Genomic DNA, 21,854 nt, shown 5'->3' on the forward strand with positions numbered 1-21,854 from the left:
CTCCAATCAGGAGCAGCTTGCAGTTTATCCCTGTTATGCTCTTCATCCTCATCCTGCTGCAGTTTCATTTGCTTTAAATCGTGATTTCGTGACAAAAGTGAGCCATCCTCCCGCCTGCAGAGATGTAAAAAAGTCAAGTGTGTGTGAGATGCTGGAGTTGTTTGGGTCAGATGTTTGATCACTGCCTAGATACATTTTCTAATATTAGAACATTTCCTTGATTTGTCTGGCTTCTGTGGTGACTGCTGAGCACATGGCCCGAGCAGCAGCCAATCAGAGTGCAGGATTAGCTTTCCCTCTCTCTAGCAACAGTGAGTTACTTGCTGCCTATTCATTAATTATTTTCCTGTGGTCTCCCTCAGCCGTGTGGACTCTGCTGATAGCAAAGTGCTCCGTCTCTCACTCTCACTCGAGTTTCTTACTGCTTTCTGTCGCTCTGACTAAATAAAAAGTCTTGTTTTTTCTCATGAAGGGGAAATGGATCCAGTGACGCTGAGCCTGACAGCTGTTTCTGCTGCTGAGCTACTCCAACACTATCAGACCAGGGCTGAGACAGAGACGACTCTTCTCTCACCTCGTGTGACTTTTTCTACTCCGGAACTGAATAATGAAAGAGGATTACAGCATGCGAGGACTCACCTCACACTGCTTTTTCTTTCACTTGCTCTACTTTTTTCCTCTCTTTTGCTGCAGCACTCCGACTATAAACGAAACGCGGCAACTGGAAAAACGACTGGACTTTTTTCGCTGGTTAAAGATCGGGGGGGGGGAGTTGTCAGTTGGAGGCAACACTGTGTGTGTTTGGAGTTGGAGGGGGGTGGGGGTAGAGCAGGTGGAGAGAGGAGGGAGGGGGGTTTTAGGGTGGTGGTGGTGGTGGTGGGGGGGGGGGGGGGTATGGTGGTGTGAGGATTGCGGGCTGTGGTTGGGTATGCCAGTGCCACGTGGCTAGCCTGGCACCTCTTGCTTCTCGACTCGAAGGATGTTGGACCGAGAGTCTGGCTGAGCCTGTCCGGTTTCTCTCTCTGAACCAAAAGTGGGGGTGAGTGATGCACTCTGCTGCTTCCTGTTATCACCATAACTCCTTTTTTATTTATAAAGAAGAAATTCTTACTCACCAACGTTTTGAATGCGCATTCGCTTTCCGAATGTCGTGTGGGGTGAGGGGATAATGTAGACGAAGGTTTCGAAAGCATGCACTTTGGCATTCAAAGATGCAGAACCGAGGTCTTGAGTTCATTTATAAAGCTCTCACCTTGTTTTATTTAAGCGTCTGCAATGCATCACTCGACTCATTGGCCATTCAGATACGTTCATGAAATGATTGCACAACATCGGGCCTCGAAAAAAAAAAAAAGCAGGCCCTTGGTTATTTGGATTTGGATGTTTCGGGAAATTGCCCCAAATAGTTTCTGACATACAAGACCAAAACTTCCAGCCACCTTCGCGTCCCTCCCCCCCCCCCCCCTTGCCTCATCTCCTCTCTGGGATCCGCTCATCGTGTCCAGAGAGTTTAACTGGACCATCGTCCTTGGTTGGTCCACAAACCACAGATGTCATTCTTAATCTGGAAACCCTAATCTCTCTCACGCTCAGTCTGATCTCCCAGTGATATGAAGATTTTCAGTTTGAACTTGGGGGCATTATTATTTCACCGCTCAAAAATCAATCAACCGTTGAAGCTACATCCATTGTTTTTTTCATATTTGATGGTGAATATCAAAATCAATTTAAAATCTCTTTTACTTTAACCCCCCCCCCCCCCCCCCCCCCTGAAATTAGGATTCCCCACCACTTCCCAAAATGAGTCTCTCAAGGATTTGATTCCTGTGGTTTTAGCCAGCTTTTTGAACAGGTATGTTGCTGTCATACGAGGATGTCTGCCTGTTTAGTCATTGCTTTCTATTGGGCCTTTCAATCATCTCTATGAGAGAACATTTGATATCAGTCCCTGATTACCTTTTGGATCCACAGACTGATACTTTAAAACCGTTGACAGAAAGGAGCAGCCTTTTTCCTGACACTGTGCCGGGGCTTTGGATACTCATTTCATCATCTATTCCATCATTTATCTGCTAGTAGACTTGTTACAGTTTGATTTTAGCTATTTTGACAGAAGCCGAAAATATTTTTCAGGCAACACAGGGCTCTCTTCTTTTTTTTTTCCCCTCTCCGACCGAGGGGAACTGTTGTAAAGGTTTTTGCATGTTTCAGAACATTGTGGTTGCCCTACAGCCGTGGTGCAGGTCCTACTTTCCTTTGCATGCACGATGCGCGAACAAATGTTTTCCTCGCCATTTTCGCACAAGTCTCTTCGGATCGTGCTAATCGCACTCAATGTCGTGTAAGTTGGAAGGGACATTTATTTCACTGTGAAACTTCTTGCTCCTGTGGAAAGTGTGATTCGTCATTGAAGGCTGTGAGTGTGTGAATGTGGAGTGGAGGGAATGGAGGCTCCTGTCCAGGGACTTAGTCTGCTGTTGGTCATGACGCAGCAGCATCACCCGATCTCTCCGTTCTAACCCAACATTGCACAAATACATGGAGCTGCTGCAGTTCGCCATTTTAATGCACCACTTTCAGCTTTACATGCGTACTGTTTAGTGCCTTATTTATTGGTATTTTCTTTGTATAGAACTAAAAGTTATTTGACTTTATTTCCTTTTTTTCGTGATGCTACGTTTGATTTTTGACCCTAATTTAGAATCTTTTTTTTCCCCTCTTTTCCTTGTTTTCTTTTTTTAGGGGGATTTTGTCTCGTGCAGGTCGGTCATAATCTCTGTCTGGACGATGTGGTAGTCTGAGAGAATCGGAGTGGATTAAGGACCATCCCACTCTGCCCCACGTTGTCCAATCGGACCTCTTCTTTTAACCGCGGGGAGCCGACGACGCAGGGCCCTTGGCTGGCAAAAAAAATAATAATTTACTGGGCTGCTCCAATAGCACACAGCCAGAAGGTTTCCACTGCTTGAAGGAGCATGTTGCCAACACTCTCCCTCTGCTCAATCATCTGGCTCAACCGGGGTATCAAGCTGCGGAAAGTGCACCAGTCCATCAACACTGGTCAGGTCTGAAACCGCTGCAGACACAGAAACAGTCGAAGAAGAACGCTACTTTATCAACGTTTTAAAATGCTTCTAAGCTTCGGGTGACTCCCGGTCCTGCCCACACCTTCCCTCTGTCCATCACTCGAGTTTAGTAACTCTACAGCCTCTTTGGTTTTTGCGGAGGTTTTCAGTCTAGCTAAACCCTGTTGTTGCAGTGGGACACGGGCTGCACTACTTAATCCTCTATTCAGTATCCATTTTGATTCTTGCATCCCTGACAAAATGGCGGCCGATGGTTTTCAGTACCTTTCGCTCTATGCATTTACTAAAGACCAGGAGGAGGACTTGGATCTGCAGCCGGGGGACCTTCTTACAGTCAGCAAGGCATCTCTGTTGTCCAATGAGAACTATGTGGAGGGCTGTGAGCAGCAGCCTGAAGGCCTCGGCTGGCTCCTTGGGTACAATGAGCGCACCAAACAGAGAGGAGACTTTCCAGGGACGTACGTCAAGTATGTGGGCTTCGTCAAGATGGTTCTGCCGTCAAGTCAGCCCAGGTCCCAGAGACCCCTTCCTGCTGCCCCAAGACCAGAGGCGTCTCAAGGTGAGAGCGTTTTCACAAAGACATTGTCACATGATTATTGTTCACCGTCTCACTGTAGCTGCTTTTTTTTTTTTAAATTGTAGATGATTATTTATTAACGGCTTGTTGAACAAAACCATTGCATCATTTAATAATTTTTTTTAAATGTGCTTTTGTTGTTGTCGATTCAGTTTTTACATGCATACTGTCGACACATGCTAAATGAAAAATCCTCTAAAACATCAATCAAATCTGAAAGCTGACCCTTTCATCGACGGTGAAAACTCGTCTTAAGCCTCACCTCTTAGAAGCACAGCTAACCAAACGCTCTCTGCTGAATATTAAAGGGCTAATCCGTATACTTACTGGACTCTCCTGTACAGGTCTGTCTGTGTGGTCCCCTTTTCATTCAATATTAACACGCGTCCCCAAACTGCATCTGTGCTTTTCTGCACTAAAAGGCTTGCCTCTCCTTCACTATGACGTCTTATTGAGCCATCTCAAATTTGGGAGCAGATTGCATGAGAAGGAGGGGGTGCTGTTTTGACCATTTTAGATGTAGGGTTTTTATTTTTGGATATTAGACAGGTTTTTTTTTTTTAAAGCTTTCGTGTTCAGAGGAACATTAATATTTTATTGTGTGTCTGTATCTGAGCAGAAGGAGACTGTGAACATGAGAATGTGGAACATTTGAGGGACTACAATGGTAGAGATAAAGTGTCCTGTTCTTTTACACCTCTTATTTGCTTGGGTAAATTTCGGAGGGAAAAAAAAAGACACACCTAATATTGATTCATAATGGTCCGGGCTTGCTTTAGCGGCAACAGCGTCCAACTCAAACAAACACTTGGCATAGATCAGATGACCTTCACGAGCACAACCTCAAGTAAAAACTTTGATTTGCTACCGAACGTCTTCCACACCCTCAAGATTTTTCATACTTTGCACTCCTTAGCTTTTGACTGCAGCTGGTAAACGTGTTGCTTCCTTTTGTGGGACGCCAGAGGAAAAAGGGGCACAGGGCCAAAATAGATGATTTAACGTTTTTCAAACATTTCACATATGAAACCGTACATTCATTCCTGTGTCAAAAGCGCTATTCTCGTCTAATTTCCGTGTGTGTTTTATGATGGATGGGACAAGAACCACTTTGAGCAGGCTGTGAACCCTGAATTACCTCTGATTGAGCCAATTGGCAATTCATAGAATACACCAAAGTATACTGGGCCTCATTCAAATGTATTAGTTCTTTTCTCTCTATATAAAACAGAGGATAACACAACTGTGATCAAAATCTGTAGAGTTCCAATAAGCTGGAGTTTCTGCATTTTGTGATAAAATAATAACCTGAGAGTGAACAAGTACTGCTCTTCACTTCCTCGCTTTGTGCAGCCGAGCAGGTGAAGGGAACGGTATCCTTGTCCTTTGACAGACAGTGAGACAAACCAGTTGGGCAGGAGGCGTTTGTGCCTGTGATAGGGAGCGACAGGGGCAGTAATATAACCATGACGGGGTGGGGGGTTAGAAAGGGGAGAGCAGAGCAGTGCCTGAAGGAAAGATAACCTGGCTTAGCACCAAATGTGCATCGTAAATAAGAAATGGTCAAGCACACATTTTTGAAAAAACGTCATCTTTATCTCCCCTAAAGTGAAGAGGGCCCTCCATGTTGTGTGAATAGAGCTATTATTAGTGTGGTCAGTTTGTTATTCCCATGGGTTGTAAAATTGGCTTTGGGCAGCACAATGGTTTAGTGGTTAGGAAAGGTTGTTTAATCCACCCTCTCAACCAGTAGCTAAACTCTTAAGCAAATTAGCAGTACTTGAATTAATCTCAAGGTTTCAACTTTCTGTAAAGTTCAAAGTAAATGTGTCATTTCTTGTGTTTACAGCACTAAGTTCATGTGCAATCAATAACTGTATAAATGGGAGAAAATAACCTTGCTATTAAACCCCACACAGGGTCAAATAAAGTAGAGTTTTAGGTTATGTTTTTTTCCTCTTTAAAAACTTTATGAAACTGAGAATAAGTAAAAATGCATGCATTGCATTCATTCATCCACCAAAATCCATTTAAAGAAGAGAGAAGTGTTGCTTTTTAGGGCAAATATTGCGATGCATTAATTAATTTTGATTAATTAATTAGAAAGCCCTGAGTTAATTAGATTAATTTTTGTCCAACCCCTAGTTTTTATCTTCGATAGTTGAACTGGTTAAGGACCCGCTTTCTAATGAGAGACGGTTTCTGATTGTTTCATACGTGCAATATAACTCGGACATATAGTTTTGTTTGGAGTCACACATTCGGATTGAATCATGCTACAATGAATATATCCTTTTTGTCAGGCAGATCCATACATGTCAAACTCACTGTTGACTCACTCTTAATAAAAAAAATTATTTCCTTTGTAGAAATATGACTGTCTTATCATAGAACCTCTACTCATATTAAGGAAAACAAGACTCACATTTGACTTCAACAATTCAGGTTAATGTAGTGAGTCCACAACATGCATGATACTCAAGCACTTGTAAATACTTGGCAGAAGATGAAGTTGTAGTATTGCTGTGCTTATGGACAGTTTATGTTAAAAGATGTGCATGTCACAATGTCTTTTAGTTCGCTTTAAGTTGGAAAAGGCTGTGATTGGATATGTTTCCATGTTGAAAAGTAATAATAGTTGTAAAGAAGATTTGAAGATTTACACTTATCCAGCGACGTGGTGCACATCTGATAATAGTGCTTATTTCAGTGAGATGTTTAAGGACACTTTTTAAGACAAAAAGTGGCTTGAAACTAGGCTCATTCCCCGGACTCTGAGGCAGAACATTTCTCAACTTGCAGGAGAAACAATTCAACAAACCCAGAGACAGTTTTTTCCCTCTTCCCTCCTTTCTCTTTCTCCTCTCCCTGGCCTCACTTTAACTGCCTGCTGAAGTGAACCATGGCTTGGCATTTTTGCAAAACTCCTCCCTTCACACACTCCCTCCCCCCTCTCACCCTCTTTTTTTTTTTTTTTTTGCAGCCTCTCTCCCTGATTCACATACACGTCTGATACTGTCTCTGGGCGGCTATAAACCATGTTAGCGGGGCCAGTTCTCAGAAAGGAGAGGCCTCCACTCGTTCTCCGCTCCCTGTGCCTTACCAGGAAAACACTTTCAAAGCACACAGGAAGGGGGAGAGGGGCTTAGACGGAGGAGAAAGTGAATGGGAAAAGATATGGAGAGGCTGTAGAGGGAGGGAGATGAAGGTTACTTTGTAAGCCAAGGTCAGCCAATCCAACTGCAAATATAAGAACCAGCTGTATTTGGTTTCTTTCTGACTGCTGTTCTATTCTCCTCGAGTTTAGGACACTTTGCATCTTGTAGTTTGAAGAGCTGCAACAATCTTAAATCCTTGAGTTTTTCCATGATAACTAATGTAGGTGTGAAGTCATCTTCCTAAGAGATGAATGTGTTTAGCAAACCACAAACAGAGTGAATAACATTTTGTACAGCTGCTAGCTCTCGGCAGGAGTTAACAACATCTCTGTTTGTTTTCGCAGAGTGTTGGAGATATCTAGGGTGAGCTTGGGTTAGTTGTTGATGATGCTAAAAAGATGATTAATTTAATCGTAGCTACTCCCAAATGTAGTTTCAAAGAGGAGTTTTCTTTGATTTGGATAGTACGCTCACAGGTACTGTTTGTCCTCATGGCTTTAATGGTGAAATAAAGTTGTAAAAAGGAAGTTTGTCTTTGGAGAATGTCATCACTAGAATTGGGAATTTAGTTAAGACTGACATGAACCAATTGTGACACTAGATCCTGTTACTTTATAGAAATGAAACAATAACATTTTCCCCCAAATAATGATTCCTATAAATTGAGTATAGGCCAAATGGCCAAGAGTGTCTCTCCAACACCAAAATAAAATGGTCTGTGTTAGGCCTGGGCGAAAACAAAAAACACAACTGAATGCTAATTATCACAATATAATTTTTTTCGACACATATATAAAAAAAGTTTGTTAAAAGTTCAGTTTAAACCTGTAATTACTCCACCCGACCACTGCGAAACACGGGGGGCCTAACGTGCCTTGAACACGAGTAGCCAGCTGATAGAAAAGACGAACAGCCAATCATGTGGCAGGGATATGGGTAATAGGCGGACTTAAAGACGTTTGGAGCGGATTGAAAAACGCCTCAAATGAAGAGCTGAGCAAGAGGCAAACCAAAGAAAACGCAGAGCCTACCAGCTCAAAGCAGGAGATAACATCGTGCAAATTATCGATGTTTACTGCAGGACATTTTTTATCGTGAAGATTTATGATAACACTTTTAGCCATATTGCCCTGGCGTAGTCCACGTCCACATGTCAGGGCTCGATCACGCAGTGGACCACTCGCACTGTTCAAATGGACTGGTCTTTGGGGGTCAAACGTGCTTGGGATTTCTTAGTGTGAGTGCACCCTTAATCCACTTGGATTCTGTGTGCCCAAAGTGGACAAAATGAAGTTACCATCTGACAGTATAACACCACACTTCACCAAAAGATACACTTTTCTTTTAGAAGGCCTGGTGATTCTGTAGAGATATTTTTAGCATAAATTGGTCTCTCGTCGGGCTGTGTGAAAAATGCCTCATTCAGCCTGCAATTACAGGTTTTATAGCACCCCTCTGCATTAATGTCTCCCCTCAGAAATGCTTGTGTAGGCTCATAAAACCAGATGCATTACTCAGCAAAGATCACCTGAGTCTTTACATGACTGCAGCAACTTACTTGTACATGTGAGGCTTTGAAGTATGTTGTGATAGAGGGACGGATAGTGTGCCCAGTCGTGATGCATGGCCTGTCGACATGGTTAGATGCAGCGAGGACGTGTAGCAGTGAAACCTGACCAGCAGCATTCACACTGTGAGAGCGCACTATGTTTGAGCCAGACACCAACTGGCCTTGTCAACACCGCGCACGAGAAACACATACTTGAGAAACTGGTGTGGTTAGAAATGTTGGGCAAATTTGATCCTATTTTGTTGATAAAGAAGTTTGCTTTCAATGTCGTGTTAAATAAGCTGACAGAGGGCAGTGAATCTCTGTCAGGCCAGTTAAATCTGGTGAGATCAAGCAGAATTATTATTTGGTTTGATGGCATTGCCTTTCTTTGTTAGTCTGAAAAATCCAAGTACAGATGGAGCTTAAAAAAACGCCAAAAATGACCAAAAATCAGGTTGAGGACCGACATTGTTGGGCTTTAAAACTCCATTCAGTAACCAATGGGTGACATCGCTAAGTCTGCATCCATGTTGTATACAGTCGATGTAATAAAAAAACCAATGCATGTGTCCCTAGGACACATGATTTATTTTTTAATAAACGGTTCATAGTTCAACAGACAATCTTGAACTTGAAACAGAAGAAGCAGTCGAAGACATCTGAAATGTAAGAAGCAAATAAAAGATTATTTGATCAAACTGTCTTAAAACAGGATGAAAACAAATCTATCAGCATATACACGTGAAATTCTGTGGAAACTTCTTGTTCTCTGTCCGCATGCCGATACACGCGCACCAACATACACGCAGGAAAGCCAGCCGTCATGTGCAACTATTTACTTTGTTACAACGGGACACAGTTTGTGGTCTGTACGGGCCGAGTCTTCATGTGAGGGAACGCACGCAATGTGGTCAAACAGCCTGTTCGACTTTTCTCCATCTCGAACTGCTCCTGCATTTATCAACAATCAGTAACTTAACGATTGATTGTGACATCTTCCCACAGTCTGTTGTAGTCTGTGAACTTACTTACTAACATTGAAGATGTTGTGCACTATAAAATGCACAGTCCATTTTTCACTTTTATGTAGGGAGCAGGGGCGGCCTGGGCGCTACAACCTTTTAAAAAAGTGATGGTGGGCAAATATATATTTTTTTATCATTTCTCAATTTCATGATCTGAAAAAAACATAAATGGCCTCAAACATAAAAATTCAAACTGAGCCCTAAAATGTACAACACAAAGCAATGACGTACGTTGCAAGTTGGTGAAAACACTATTAGGTACATCTACTGCAACAGATTTGAACATTTTACACCCTGGATTTTCTTATCATTTTCATTTAAAACGTGTGTGTACATATTAAAATGTAAGGAGAATGTTACAGAGCAGCTTCAATCAGCTTACAAAGGTGTTCTGCTGCAGAAGATGAGAAAACATATACTTTGCTTTACATAGCTTTGCTTTGTCCGGACTCACTTTGTATGGGGGGGGGGGGGGGGGGGGGGGGGGGTCAGTGCAAACAGACAGGATCTGCCTCCTTCAACAGACCATTACCACTTCATGTCTCAATAACACACATCACTATCGTTATTTTAATGGCACAGGTGATGTTTAATGACTGAGTTTTATCTATATATGTGTGTGTGTGTATATATATATATATATATATATATATATATATATGCAGCCTTGATTTTTGATTTTCTCTGGATTCAAGTGAAAGCAGTCTTAAGGTCCTATGTGAGGATGTAAAGACGATGTGTAATGAAGAAAGCATTCTTGACCAAGACTTGTAAAAGCGAAAGTGAGCAAACCTACACTTTGTGTCTCTCCCTCGATCGCCCTCTTTTCCAAGAAAAATATCTCCTTGACGTGAAAGTCAAAATTGAATGCTTTTTTTTCTCTCTCTCAAGTTCAGAGGTATAAATGGAGTGTTTATGTTTGACTGAATTCTCTCGGGGGAAAATATGGCAGACCATTTTTCCTTCCTACTTTCTTTCTAAACTATTGGTTTATAGCCTTAATTTGTACTTATTTCCCAGGTTTTTTTTTTCTTCTGCTTCATCGCGTGCAACCTGCCTACACACACCTGTTTACGAGTTCCCTGAGAATTGGCAGTCTTTAACTGAGCAATTAAATCTGTTTTCAGAAACAATATCATTTGCATTTTGCCTGAACTTTGGGATGAGAAGTGCTGCTGTTTCGTTAAAAAGTGAGTTAAAAAGAGTTAAAAACAACGTTTGCACACAATTATATGAAAAAAAACTCAACAGCAAGATATCAACTTTTGTAGGCAGATCAGACATCGTTCCAAAGTCTCTTTTGTAAAGATCTTTGTCACCCAGGTGCTACATAACGACTAAAGACTTGTTCCAATGTTTGGTTTAAGTTTGTTAATGTATGTTAAAACTGTAGCGGGCGTTGAATAGAGAGTCTCTGTGATGGGAGAAGATGGGGGAGGGGCCTGCCATCTAAAATGGCCTACGGGGATAAAGAAGAGCCAGAGCAGTGTCTGTGTGCACGCTAGAGAGCTGGAGACACTGCCAGGCAAAGTTTCCATGTTTAACTGGCCAGCATGGAGACACGGAGAGGGAAATAAAAGAAAAAAGGAAATATTGAGTTTAAACTAAAGTACGAGACAGGAAATGTAGAAAAAGAAAGAGGAGAAGAAGTAATAGAAAAAGTCCAGCAAGCGCAAGAATGCCAGAGTGCGAAAGGATAGAGGGAAAGAGAGAGTGAGGGCGAGAGACATTGAAAGGAACTGAGAACAAGAACTAGAGAGAGCGAGCGAGGGGAACGGAATGTGCTGACGCTGCGTTTCTTGTCTGAACTCTCCAAATTAATAATCAGCAGCGGTTGAGTTGAGCCGTGCCAGGAACAGGAGCCTACTGCCAAACCCCCGGTTGGGCCAGGCCCTCCCTGCCACCCACCCCCATCCCCATCCCACCTCCACCCCACACACACACAGCTCCCAGCCCTGCTCTGGGGCTGAATAGGAGGCGCTGCCTGTCTGGGCCGAGCTGGGCCTGGCACACTGCCACAGGGCTTTTGCTTGTTCAGGAGTTTTGATTAAATCCTTTATTGTGCTCCACTCACGCAAAGAGCTAAGGCGAAACACCGAGCAGGACATAGCGGAGCAGAGGGGAGGAGAAGAGTGAGAGGGGAGAAAAGAAAGGGGATATAAAAAAAAAGGGGTGGGAGGGAGAGAAATGGGATCTTTCTCTTTTTTTTCCCCCACATCTCGCTTTCTCCCTTTCTCTTTCTCTTGGACTGAAAAGATGTTTGATTTCGTCTTTGGGGAGTTGTAAAGTAGATAAAGTTTTTTGCTCGCCATCAGCACAGACTGTTTTTCTTTGGGGGGGAGGGGGTTCTTTTTCACAACTCTGAATAAAGCCTCTTTTCCATCTTTTGTACATTTATCAAATTGTTTTGCTGTTATCATACATCTCATCGGTTAGACCTTTTGAAAAAGAAGCCATGTGTCCTTGTTTTAAAGTTTTGGGATTAAAACACTACTGAAATTTGACACAGAAGTGTAACTACTGCTGTGTCTTTAAAAAAACAAACATGTGTGCTCCTTCCAAAACTGGCTCTTAAATCCCCCCTCATCGTGTTTTATAGTTTTCCTCACATATTTGATATACTGTCAAAATTATACATACTTTATATCTCAAACAGCCCTGACTTAAATGTGCCCTTGTTGGTGCTGCAGCCCCCCCTGTGGCCTTTCAGGGGCTTTGTGCCAGAAGTGTAACAGTGATTTGTGTTGTTGTTTCAGCTGTTTCTGTGCCGGACCTGAGCGAGCAGTTCACACCGCCGGAGACGGCTCCCCCGGCCCTCGTCAGCTTGATTCAAGCCATCGAGAAAAGAGGTACACGCATGTCAACCGGACAACCCTATCGTCTGTTATCTGTCTCTCCCGCAACCTGGGACCGTGTGCCTCTCGCCGTTTGCCTCCTGCTCTCACGCCTGCGTTTGCGTAGTGGAGACGTATAGATAGGTGGATCCTGTCACACAGATGTAGAAGTGCACCCACGGGTTCATGCACACTCACAGAACCTCCTTCAAGAGATTTGATATATTCTGCAGAACAGTTCTTTAAATATCTGAGAGAGTCCTGCACAGTGGGTTTGATTCACACCATGTTATTAACAAATAGCACTCAGTGGGAGAGCATTCACAGTTTTGGCTCATTTTTTTCCTGTCCTTCAATTTTGTTTCCCTCTCCGCTTATCGGTCACACACACAAAAACACAAACACACAGGACCAGCTATATCTGAGAGTTGCTAACTTTCCCCCTGAACAAGTAAATTCCCAGTTCCCTATAATGTTAGAAAGAGACAGCAGCAAATCCTCACAACTTTTGGCTTCTTTGCTCGAAAGATTACTGAAACCGTTGATTTCTATGAAGCAGTTACCAATTTTATGGCACATTTGCAAATTGTTTGGCGATTTCTCCCAACTGTTTGCAATTGCATTGTTTACTTTTGAAGCCTGGGAAAGGTTTTGAAAATTATTTCACTATGCTGCATGCAAGACTAAAAAGTGGACTTCAAACAACTAGAATTGTAGTGAACAGTACATGGTGATTATTTTGTTGGGGTGGGAATCACCAGAGACCCCACAATACAATATAATCCTGATCCTTAAGTAAGGATGGAACAATTCACTTAACTCCCGATACGATTCACGATACTGGGTTCACGATTAATCTTAATTAGATTTAAAAATATATAAAGCATATTTGTTATAAATATAATAAAAAGTTTATTTGGCCACCATGAAACGATATAATATCGCCACGCAAAATATTGCAATACTATTTAGTGATTTTGTCTCCCGCCAGTCTTATTTTGGTCTGATTTTATTTCATACTTTTCTAGTACAAACACATTACAGCACACACTCCACACTTATGAGACAGAGCTTTATTATTGAAACTGATGAGGTCTGCTGTGTGTGCTTATCCATGTAAAGCCTTTGTACCTCTGTGATGTCACTGATAAAAACAGTGTTGAGACTGTCAAGGAGAAGCTGATTTATTAAAGGAAATAGACTCAACATAGTTTAGGTGTGAGTACCTTGATTTTATACCTGAGATTCTTTTCATGCAGGCAACTGGAGAATATTTCCATATTGATGTTTACAAGCAGGGCGACAAAATGTCTGTCTCTGAATGTAAATAACATACGAAACAGTTATATTGAATTATTTCTCTATGTTGGATGCACACACACACGCACACACACACGCACGCACGCACACACACACACACACACACACACACACACAGAGCGACTGTTTGGTGAGGTTTTCACGACTATCTGAGAGACTGCCGGGTCTCGAGGGATTGCCTCCTAGATGAAAGCTGTCTGGACCCGCTGGTCCTAAATGCTTTAAATGCTGAGGGTCCGAATAATAGACAAGGTTGTTCAGAGTTCACATGTTCTCTTTAGAAGTATTTTCATTAACTGTGCCGATTAAAACACTACACAGGCAAAGTTTAATTGTAATTGTAAAATGTTATCTTACGTTACTTGTTTATTTTATGTTTCTTGGAAAGAGATCATCCAGCCCAATATAAAACCTTCTCTGTTCAGCGCTTCATAACGTGTTTTAGTGTATTAGTGATCATCACTGAGTTAATCTAAAGCTGTTCTTAAATATGCACTCCTGAAAACATCGAGATCATTTCAGGAGGACTGCTCGTCATAATTCTCCTGACCTGGCTGTTCACAGGGGGAGACGATCCCATTCCAACGGGAGGAGGCGAGGGGGTCTCCGAAAGCAAAACATGACTTTAAAAGAACATTGAGCTAGTGTCCACTGTAAGACACTATTATGACAATATTTGCCTTTATATCAATGCTACGCGTCGTTCGATGGAACAACGTCAACAAAGGTGTGGAGACAAACATACTGAGCAACTGAAAACAAAATGAAGCTGTTTAGTTACGTGCATGGAGATCGTGGCGTTAGTGTGCATACAGTCGATACACTGTGCACCAGGTATACATGTCACCAAGCCTCTTCTATTCGCTCGAGGTGAATCTTCACTCAGACTTAATGCCCCAACATCATTCCCTGCATCAGAGTGACCTAGCTGCACTGTAGGAGGTTTTCTTTGTCAAAGAAAATTGAATTTGGCAGTTTTCTTTGCCAAATTTAGTATTTCTACTAAAGGTTCTTTCTTTCTATTTTGCTCATTGCTGCTTCACCATTTCCATTGTTCACTTTAGCTCAAATATTTGAGCCTTTACTCAACTGCTCATTTTGTGTTTGTCAGGTCTGGACTGTGTAACTTTGTACAGATCAACTTCAGGTGCAGAAAGCCCAGTGTACAGCCTGAGCTCAGGTGAGTTATCCTGAATCAGTTGATTTGTTGCAAATGTATATGTTTCAAACCAACAACATTTTATTATCCATTAGTGCTTCTAATATATTTGGTCATATTCTCTTATATTAGATGTATTCTCTTCTTGGAGAAAAATGATGGTACAGGCATGCCAAACTAGGTTTGAGATCATGGTTATGCTTCATATTAAAGCCCCTTTTAAAGAGTTTATTTGACTGGTTATATAAAGGACTCAAATTAATAGAGATCTTTATGACCTTCAAAAGCAGATAAGAGACCATACCCATGAGGTAAGTGTCAGAAGGGGAACTGCCAAAACAGCCCTTGTTTACATTTTACACAGCAAAGATATAATCGTTCAATAAAGCAGGATTATAATATTGACAGAAAACATTCCTTAAATAAAAATCAGCGATGAGATGAGGTACTTCTTTGTCCCTCAGGGTGACCAGATTCACAAATACATAACATTTCTCACCAGAGATTTAAGGTACCTATTTCTACCAATTATTGGTTGCTTCGTAGGCCTGGGTATTTCCTACAACCTCACGATATGATACGTATCACGATACGTGATAGTTTTGGATCATGAGCATGTCCTACAAAAAATTCCTTTTAACAGCTGTTCTTTTTTTAGAATAAACGCAAATATACAGATTTAAGGATCCTACAACTTAAACTCATAAATCTACACCCTTAGAAATCCTAAAAGTAAACCAAAATATCTAGCTGTTGTTTCTAACTTCTTGTTATATGTTCATGGACATTGGTCGTGTTGCTGCTGTGTTTGACCTCCTTTTTGTGAATCTTGCATCACTAATGTCAAACTCCACACGGACTGGTGTTTGTAAAAATACAAAATGTTGCGTTAAGTTTTGCTCACAGTTTCTCAACCATGCTTGTTTGTTTTGCTTTTGAATCATGTCGTTCATGTAGTTTTTTTTGTTTACTGCCCCCCTTTGGTTTTAGTGGGAACTGCATAATGGAAGATTAGCCGTGAACAACTTGACAGCTGTATCCATACTGTAAAATCTGCATCGATACACGTATTGGCAAGGAGCACATGACGATATATTGCCATATCGATTTTCTGAGCACAGGCCTATTGCTTATTAGTTTGCTTATTATGCATATTGAGATCAATTAAGTTATTGTCATTATACAGTAAGTACTGAAAGACTACGCTTATGTAATGACTCGGTAGTTATGAATAATATAATGCTGTCAGGGTCACATTTTCCAAGGTAGGATCGGGGCTCCAGGTGTTTTGACAGAGAATTTAAAACAGTCGTGTAGTTTGATGATAGATGGTGTCTCAGAGCATTACTGTTGTTAAGGGATGCTTTTTCAACCTTGACATACAGTAGATGACTCCTTTTTTACACCCCAGTCTTTCCTAGCCAGGATGTGCACTTGGTCACCTTCAAAGGAGCATCATTTGTCCTTCAGATTTGTGTCGACAGCAGAATCCTGTCCTGAGAAGCTGCCTCTCCTACTCTGTGCCATGTGGTTGTTTAGTCTATCCAATGTATAAATGTCTACATTCCTAATTGGACTGCATGGCATAAATTTCATTTTACTAGGCAAGGCAGGTTTATTTATATAGTGCTGTTCAGACATGAGGCAATTCACAGAAATACATTAAAACAAAGCTTTAGGAAAGAATGCAACAGAAATTTAAAAATGAAAACAGAGCAAAAGAAAGACCGTACATCATGAAAAGACAGAGAAACATGTAAAAGTACAACTATTAAAAACTATTAAGAAAGGTTAAGTTTTAAATGAAGGCAGAAAGTGTGGAAAGCCTGAGTGGATAATAAAGTCTGATTTAAAGGAGCCGAGTGTGGCAGCAGTCCTCAGGTGTTCAGGGAGTTTGTTCCACAGGTGACGAACTAAACTTTGTTTATGCCTGGGAGATTTCTCCTTGAGTGACCAACTTCTACCTCAAGGTGTTGGATGGTTTTAAGTCCAACAGGATGTTGTGTCTGTTGAATATCCTTTTGACTTTCATGCTCAAGAAAATTAAGGAATGACAATGCTGTGGGTTTTTTGGGGGTTTTTCCTTTTCTTTATTGACAAACTTAGGTAACCACATGTTTTAAGTTCTCCTCTACAGTGTTTCTGCCCCTTCTCTCTTGAAAATGTATGTTGAGGCCTCTTGTCATTTTCAGTGTATACCTTGCAGTCAATTAGGTAAACCTAATTTTGTCTTTCTGTGGACTGACCTGTGAAAGCTTAAACTATCCGATTTATTTTGAACCAGGTTTCATCCACGTATCTAAACCTGTGTGTGTGTGTGTGTGTGTGTGTGTGTGTGTGTGTGTGTGTGTGTGTGTGTGTGTGTGTGTGTGATAGCTAAAGCCCTGTCTCTACTTCTTCATGTAGAGATTGACCCCTACTTGAGATCCTGGTGAGCCCATGGCTCTGTCATGTTTCTGTATGTAGAAGCCTCTGTTGTACTAAAAGTCGGTGGTGTTCAAGCAGAGGTCCAGCATGGTGCACATGGGGTCTGGTGAGAGAGGAAGGTGAAGGTGGTGTCCTGAAGAAGCTTTGTTCTGATGGCTTTGATAGCCTCTATTGTTGGGTCGATGTGAAAAATTAGCTGACTTTGTTTCCTCGGGATGTAATTTTAGATCCTTGTCTGTAAAGTTCTGTGAGTTGTTGATGTGATTAGGAGTATTTCCAACCAAAGGAGTAAGAATAGTAGCAAGGTTTTTGGAAATTTTGTATGACTGAATTGAGTGTTTTCAAATTTTTTAGTTGCACTATTGTACTTCATAACATACACTGTCCAACAAACCTGCCTCACATAAAGTAGGAATTAATTATACCACAACTGTCGATTGAAAGTTCAGATTTGGGTTTCTCTGTGATTGATTGTCTGGCGGATTTTCTTTTCTCATTATAATTTTGTCTTTGGGCTACAGAGTGTGAAATGGGTCAGAAAGATGTGGCCGACCTGTGCGAGTGTGTCCTTCGATACTTGAGAGACCTTCCGTCACCTGTCATCCCAGCTTGCGTCTATCCTCACCTTCAAACTGCGGTCACACTACTGCAGCAGCTCCAACAGCAGTCAGCAGGTACGTCCCTCGATCAGTGGCTACACAATGCTTCAATGACTTGACTACCATTTTCAAATAAGTACAGGTCTCTTTTTTTTATCTTGCTCTTTAAGATAATGGCTTGTGAAGGAACATGATGAGATTCTTTAGTTTGTTCTTGTTTTATTGATTGATTAATTGTCATCATTATATTATTGTCACAGGGTTTTGCAGATGTTAGCGTGAGAAGCTTGTGAAAAAATGGGAGAATCAGCTTCCAGAAAGCATAAAGATGAAAATCTATATTGTTTGAAAATCAAATGTTATAAAATTGATAAAGATACAAAATTAGAATTAATTTAAAAAAAAGTCAAACCGGAAACACACTCTTACATTGTTGAACTAAAACCAGGGCTTTCTCACATCTTTGGGAACTTTTCTAAAATCTAAAATAAACAATGTAAACACTAGAAAATAGTCTGCAGTAATGTAAATTGCCTCTGACGTACAGTTAATAGGCTTAAACATACAAATCAACCAGTGTGTGGCTGGTGTTGTTTTCTTGACTTGATTTATTTGAAAGGCCTGTCTCAGGACAGGGAATGCAGAATTAGCCAATGCTTTTTAAAAATTAGTGTTGTTTTTACATTGGTTTATGCTACATGTCCCTGGACAAACATTGAAGTAAATGGATTGATACAAAAGGCGAAGAAGCACGTACTGCAAAAACACTTTCAAACACACACACTTCTAGAAACATAATAAAAATGTCTTCTTCAGGGAACTTTCTGGGATAGATGTAAAAATGATTAAAGTATCAATGAGATAAAATGAAATGGACATTGTATTGAGTTTAGACAAAATGAGGTTTGTGTAGTACAAGCCTTCAAATTGGCCGTGTGCTGCTGATGTTTCAGTCAGGAGAAAGGTACCTTTCATAGCTTTAGTTACTGTCATTTGAAAGAAGTCCACGAGGCTCAGAGTGAGCCTTACAAGCAGCTGATCGAGGTCAGTCTCATGTCAGCGTTGGGAAAACAGAGTCGAGTGTTGGGAGAGGATGAGCTCACTATGAGGCGCATTCACACATCCTCTGTGCGCCACGCTCCGTCAGCGCCGCGCATTACGCTGTAGTTAGCCGCCACTCTAGTCCATCATTGTGTTCACAGAGCAGGCGCCATGGTCCTTCCTTTCAAATACGCTGCAATTCTGTTTTTGACGGAGTACGCTGCAGACACGTGTCAAGCTGCACAGAATATCACAATCCGGAAGTCAGACAAGGAAACTTTGCTCAACAAATCATCCTCAGAAAGACAAAGACATGTTGTCTGCCCGGTTTTCTCTTTATTCCTGCGTGATCGTGTAGTTCTCTTTTGATGTGTGTACAGCTGATCATGGGTGCGCTTCGCTTCGCTGACGTTCCAGAAACAGATCGAGTGTGAATGGGCGCGTGTCGCCCGACGGAACAAAACCGTGGCGCACGAAGTATGTGTGAATGAGGCGTAAGGCATGTTTGAAATGCTGCTGCTGATTCTCCTCTGCACATAACACAGCTTCATTTCATTTCACCTAATTTCAGAGACACCGCTGTAAATTGGCCGCATTGACCCCATTGACCATTTTTAATTTGAACAACTTGTAAAAACGTAATCATGATTAATGCAAAGCACAGAATGTGTAAACCTCACATCGAACCGAATTGTCTCACGTTTGACATCTTGATTTCCTGCAGATGGTGCGGTCGCCGCAAGCCATGACAGAGAGGTCAGCTTGGTCCTCGAGAGCGCCACAGCCTTCCCTCTCCATCACCGTCTCACCCTGCAGTACCTCCTAACACACCTGTCCAAGGTTACTCAGGCCAACAATGGTCTGGACACACACACGCTGGGGAAGGTGTTTGGGCCGCTGCTGATGCGGACCGGCCCGTCTACTCCTTGGTAAGTTTGGGATGAGTTCATTCTTTTGGACAATGGTGCTATTTGGAGGACGAACAGGCAAAGATGTGATTTGTGTTCTGTGAAGCATCATGGTACCAACATGTAGCTCACATTGTGAAAAAACATGTCAGATTGGTAGTTTCAGTTTGATATTGCTAATCTGTCCAGTGATTGATTGACTTGCAGGTTGTCATTGGATGATGAGTTACCTGCTCTTGTGGTGGAGAGGCTGCTGATAGAGAGAACTGCAGAGCAAGACCTAACTCCTCCAGGTGTGTTATTTTTAAAAGGCTGTATTAAACTGTGTTTATGATTGATTTATAATTTTGTATTTTCCAACAGGAGATTGTGTTTGAGTTACTCACCATTGCATCGGTATAAAATGTGTTCATAGCTGACCTCTCTGTGTGTTTGTGTTTGTGTCTGTTTGCAGTTCTTCCAGCAAAGCCAGCCAAGTCAAAAATGGCTTCATCAGCTATGACGGACACAAGCAGCATGCTGACAGACGCTGAATGGTACTGGGGAGAAATCTCCAGGTAATGATGTTGATAAGATTGTTACTACTCACGTGTTTAATTTGAGTGGTGTTCATATTACGTTGTCATATACAACAGTCTTTAAGATACTAACTAAAAGAATCACTGACCCGAGCAATCCTTAGTTTGTTGACTTCTCTTGTCTTCTCAGAGTAAATATGGATTCAATTATTTGTGCAATGCCTTTAAATGTTCATGTTAAGCACTCTGGATCATTTTTTCTTCGTGAACTTCTAAAACATTTTTTATTATTCTGATGCTGAGCTGCATCTGAGCAATGCCCAACCTTCAATAGTTTAAATCTGTGGCTCATCTTATTTGCAGAGAGGAGGTGAATGAGAAGCTGCGAGACACTCCTGATGGCACCTTTCTGGTCCGGGATGCTTCCAGTAAACTGGAGGGCGAGTACACACTCACCCTCAGGTAAAGCAACACTCCTGATTTTATGCAGAACATCGTCATTACTGTCCATTTTTCACCAACATTTAACATACAGTAAACATACATGCACATGATGTAGTTCAATATGCCATACAGCTCTTCACCTTTTTTTCTTTTTTCTTTGTCTCCCCCTGCAGGAAAGGAGGGAACAACAAGCTGATAAAGATTTACCACAGAGACGGGAAGTACGGCTTCTCAGAGCCTCTTACCTTTCTGTCTGTTGTGGAGCTCATCAATCACTACCGCCACGAGTCCCTGGCACAATACAACACCAAACTGGACACCAAGCTCCTGTACCCGGTCTCCAAATACCAGCAGGTTGGTCGAGCTGCCGTCTATATTCATAAAAGTTTTTTTTTTTCTCAACCTCCCATCACCAAGAGCTTTGTGAAAGCCAATAGGTCAGCCTGAAGTTGAAATTGTAATTACTTTTCTGGTTTTGGTCGTGATTTTGTTCCTTCGGATTTTTCAACATCTCAGTTGGTGAAGGAGAACAGTATAGAGGAGGTCGGGGAGCAGCTGAAGGTCTATCACGAGCAGTACCAGGACAAGAGCCGGGAGTACGACTCACTGTATGAGGAATACACACGTACCTCACAGGTATGAGTCCAACACACACGCACACACACACATACGCACGCACACACACACACATACGCACACACACGCACGCACGCACACACACACACACACACACACTGACCCTCAAACCTTACTGTATGCTTAAGAACAGTAGATTCAACAATGGGGAAAAACTGTAAACAGGAGATAGGCATTTAATTCAACACGTTCACTTTGATGGTATTAAAAGTGATGTCGTGTTTTATTATTTTCATATTTGTCTATTTTTTACTTCGTAGTATTACTTATATCAGTGCTTTTGTATATTGTTGAATTATGTTGTTTTTCTTGCTGTTCATTGATCTTTTTGCTTGGAATAGATAAATATGGTGGACAACAGTTGTTCTATATTTCAAATTCTATTAAACCCAAATGCACATGTGTTATTAATGAAAAAGTGAAATATAAGTGCTAATGTACCAGAATGATCAGAACACAAAATGAATCTGATTAAATAATAAATAGAAAATAGGAGTCAAAGATAAACAATGACAACACATTAAAATATTTTTTTAAACATGAAATAAGTGAAAAGTATTGATATCCACA

General features: G+C 41.5%; 1 protein-coding gene across 2 annotated transcripts in view; it reads left to right on the forward strand.

Annotated features, from left to right (window-relative positions):
* The window catches only part of pik3r2 (phosphoinositide-3-kinase, regulatory subunit 2 (beta)), a 34,808-nt gene that overhangs the window by 4,942 nt on the left and 8,012 nt on the right, over positions 1 to 21,854 (forward strand). Inside the window, exons 1-11 of one of the 2 annotated variants that reach the window (XM_079349458.1) lie at positions 892 to 1,039; positions 2,743 to 3,645; positions 12,155 to 12,247; positions 14,664 to 14,732; positions 17,660 to 17,812; positions 19,503 to 19,707; positions 19,894 to 19,979; positions 20,141 to 20,243; positions 20,568 to 20,666; positions 20,822 to 21,002; positions 21,165 to 21,284. In XM_079349458.1, coding sequence (XP_079205584.1) covers positions 3,327 to 3,645; positions 12,155 to 12,247; positions 14,664 to 14,732; positions 17,660 to 17,812; positions 19,503 to 19,707; positions 19,894 to 19,979; positions 20,141 to 20,243; positions 20,568 to 20,666; positions 20,822 to 21,002; positions 21,165 to 21,284 — 1,428 coding nt within the window. In that variant the 5' untranslated portion in view covers positions 892 to 1,039; positions 2,743 to 3,326. Of the gene's footprint in view, positions 1 to 891; positions 1,040 to 2,742; positions 3,646 to 12,154; positions 12,248 to 14,663; positions 14,733 to 17,659; positions 17,813 to 19,502; positions 19,708 to 19,893; positions 19,980 to 20,140; positions 20,244 to 20,567; positions 20,667 to 20,821; positions 21,003 to 21,164; positions 21,285 to 21,854 lie in introns of those variants that run through there. The other variant, XM_079349457.1, reaches the window with a different exon arrangement.

This window comes from Symphodus melops (assembly GCF_947650265.1).
Source record: "Symphodus melops genome assembly, chromosome: 7".
Taxonomy (NCBI): Eukaryota; Metazoa; Chordata; class Actinopteri; order Labriformes; family Labridae; genus Symphodus; species Symphodus melops.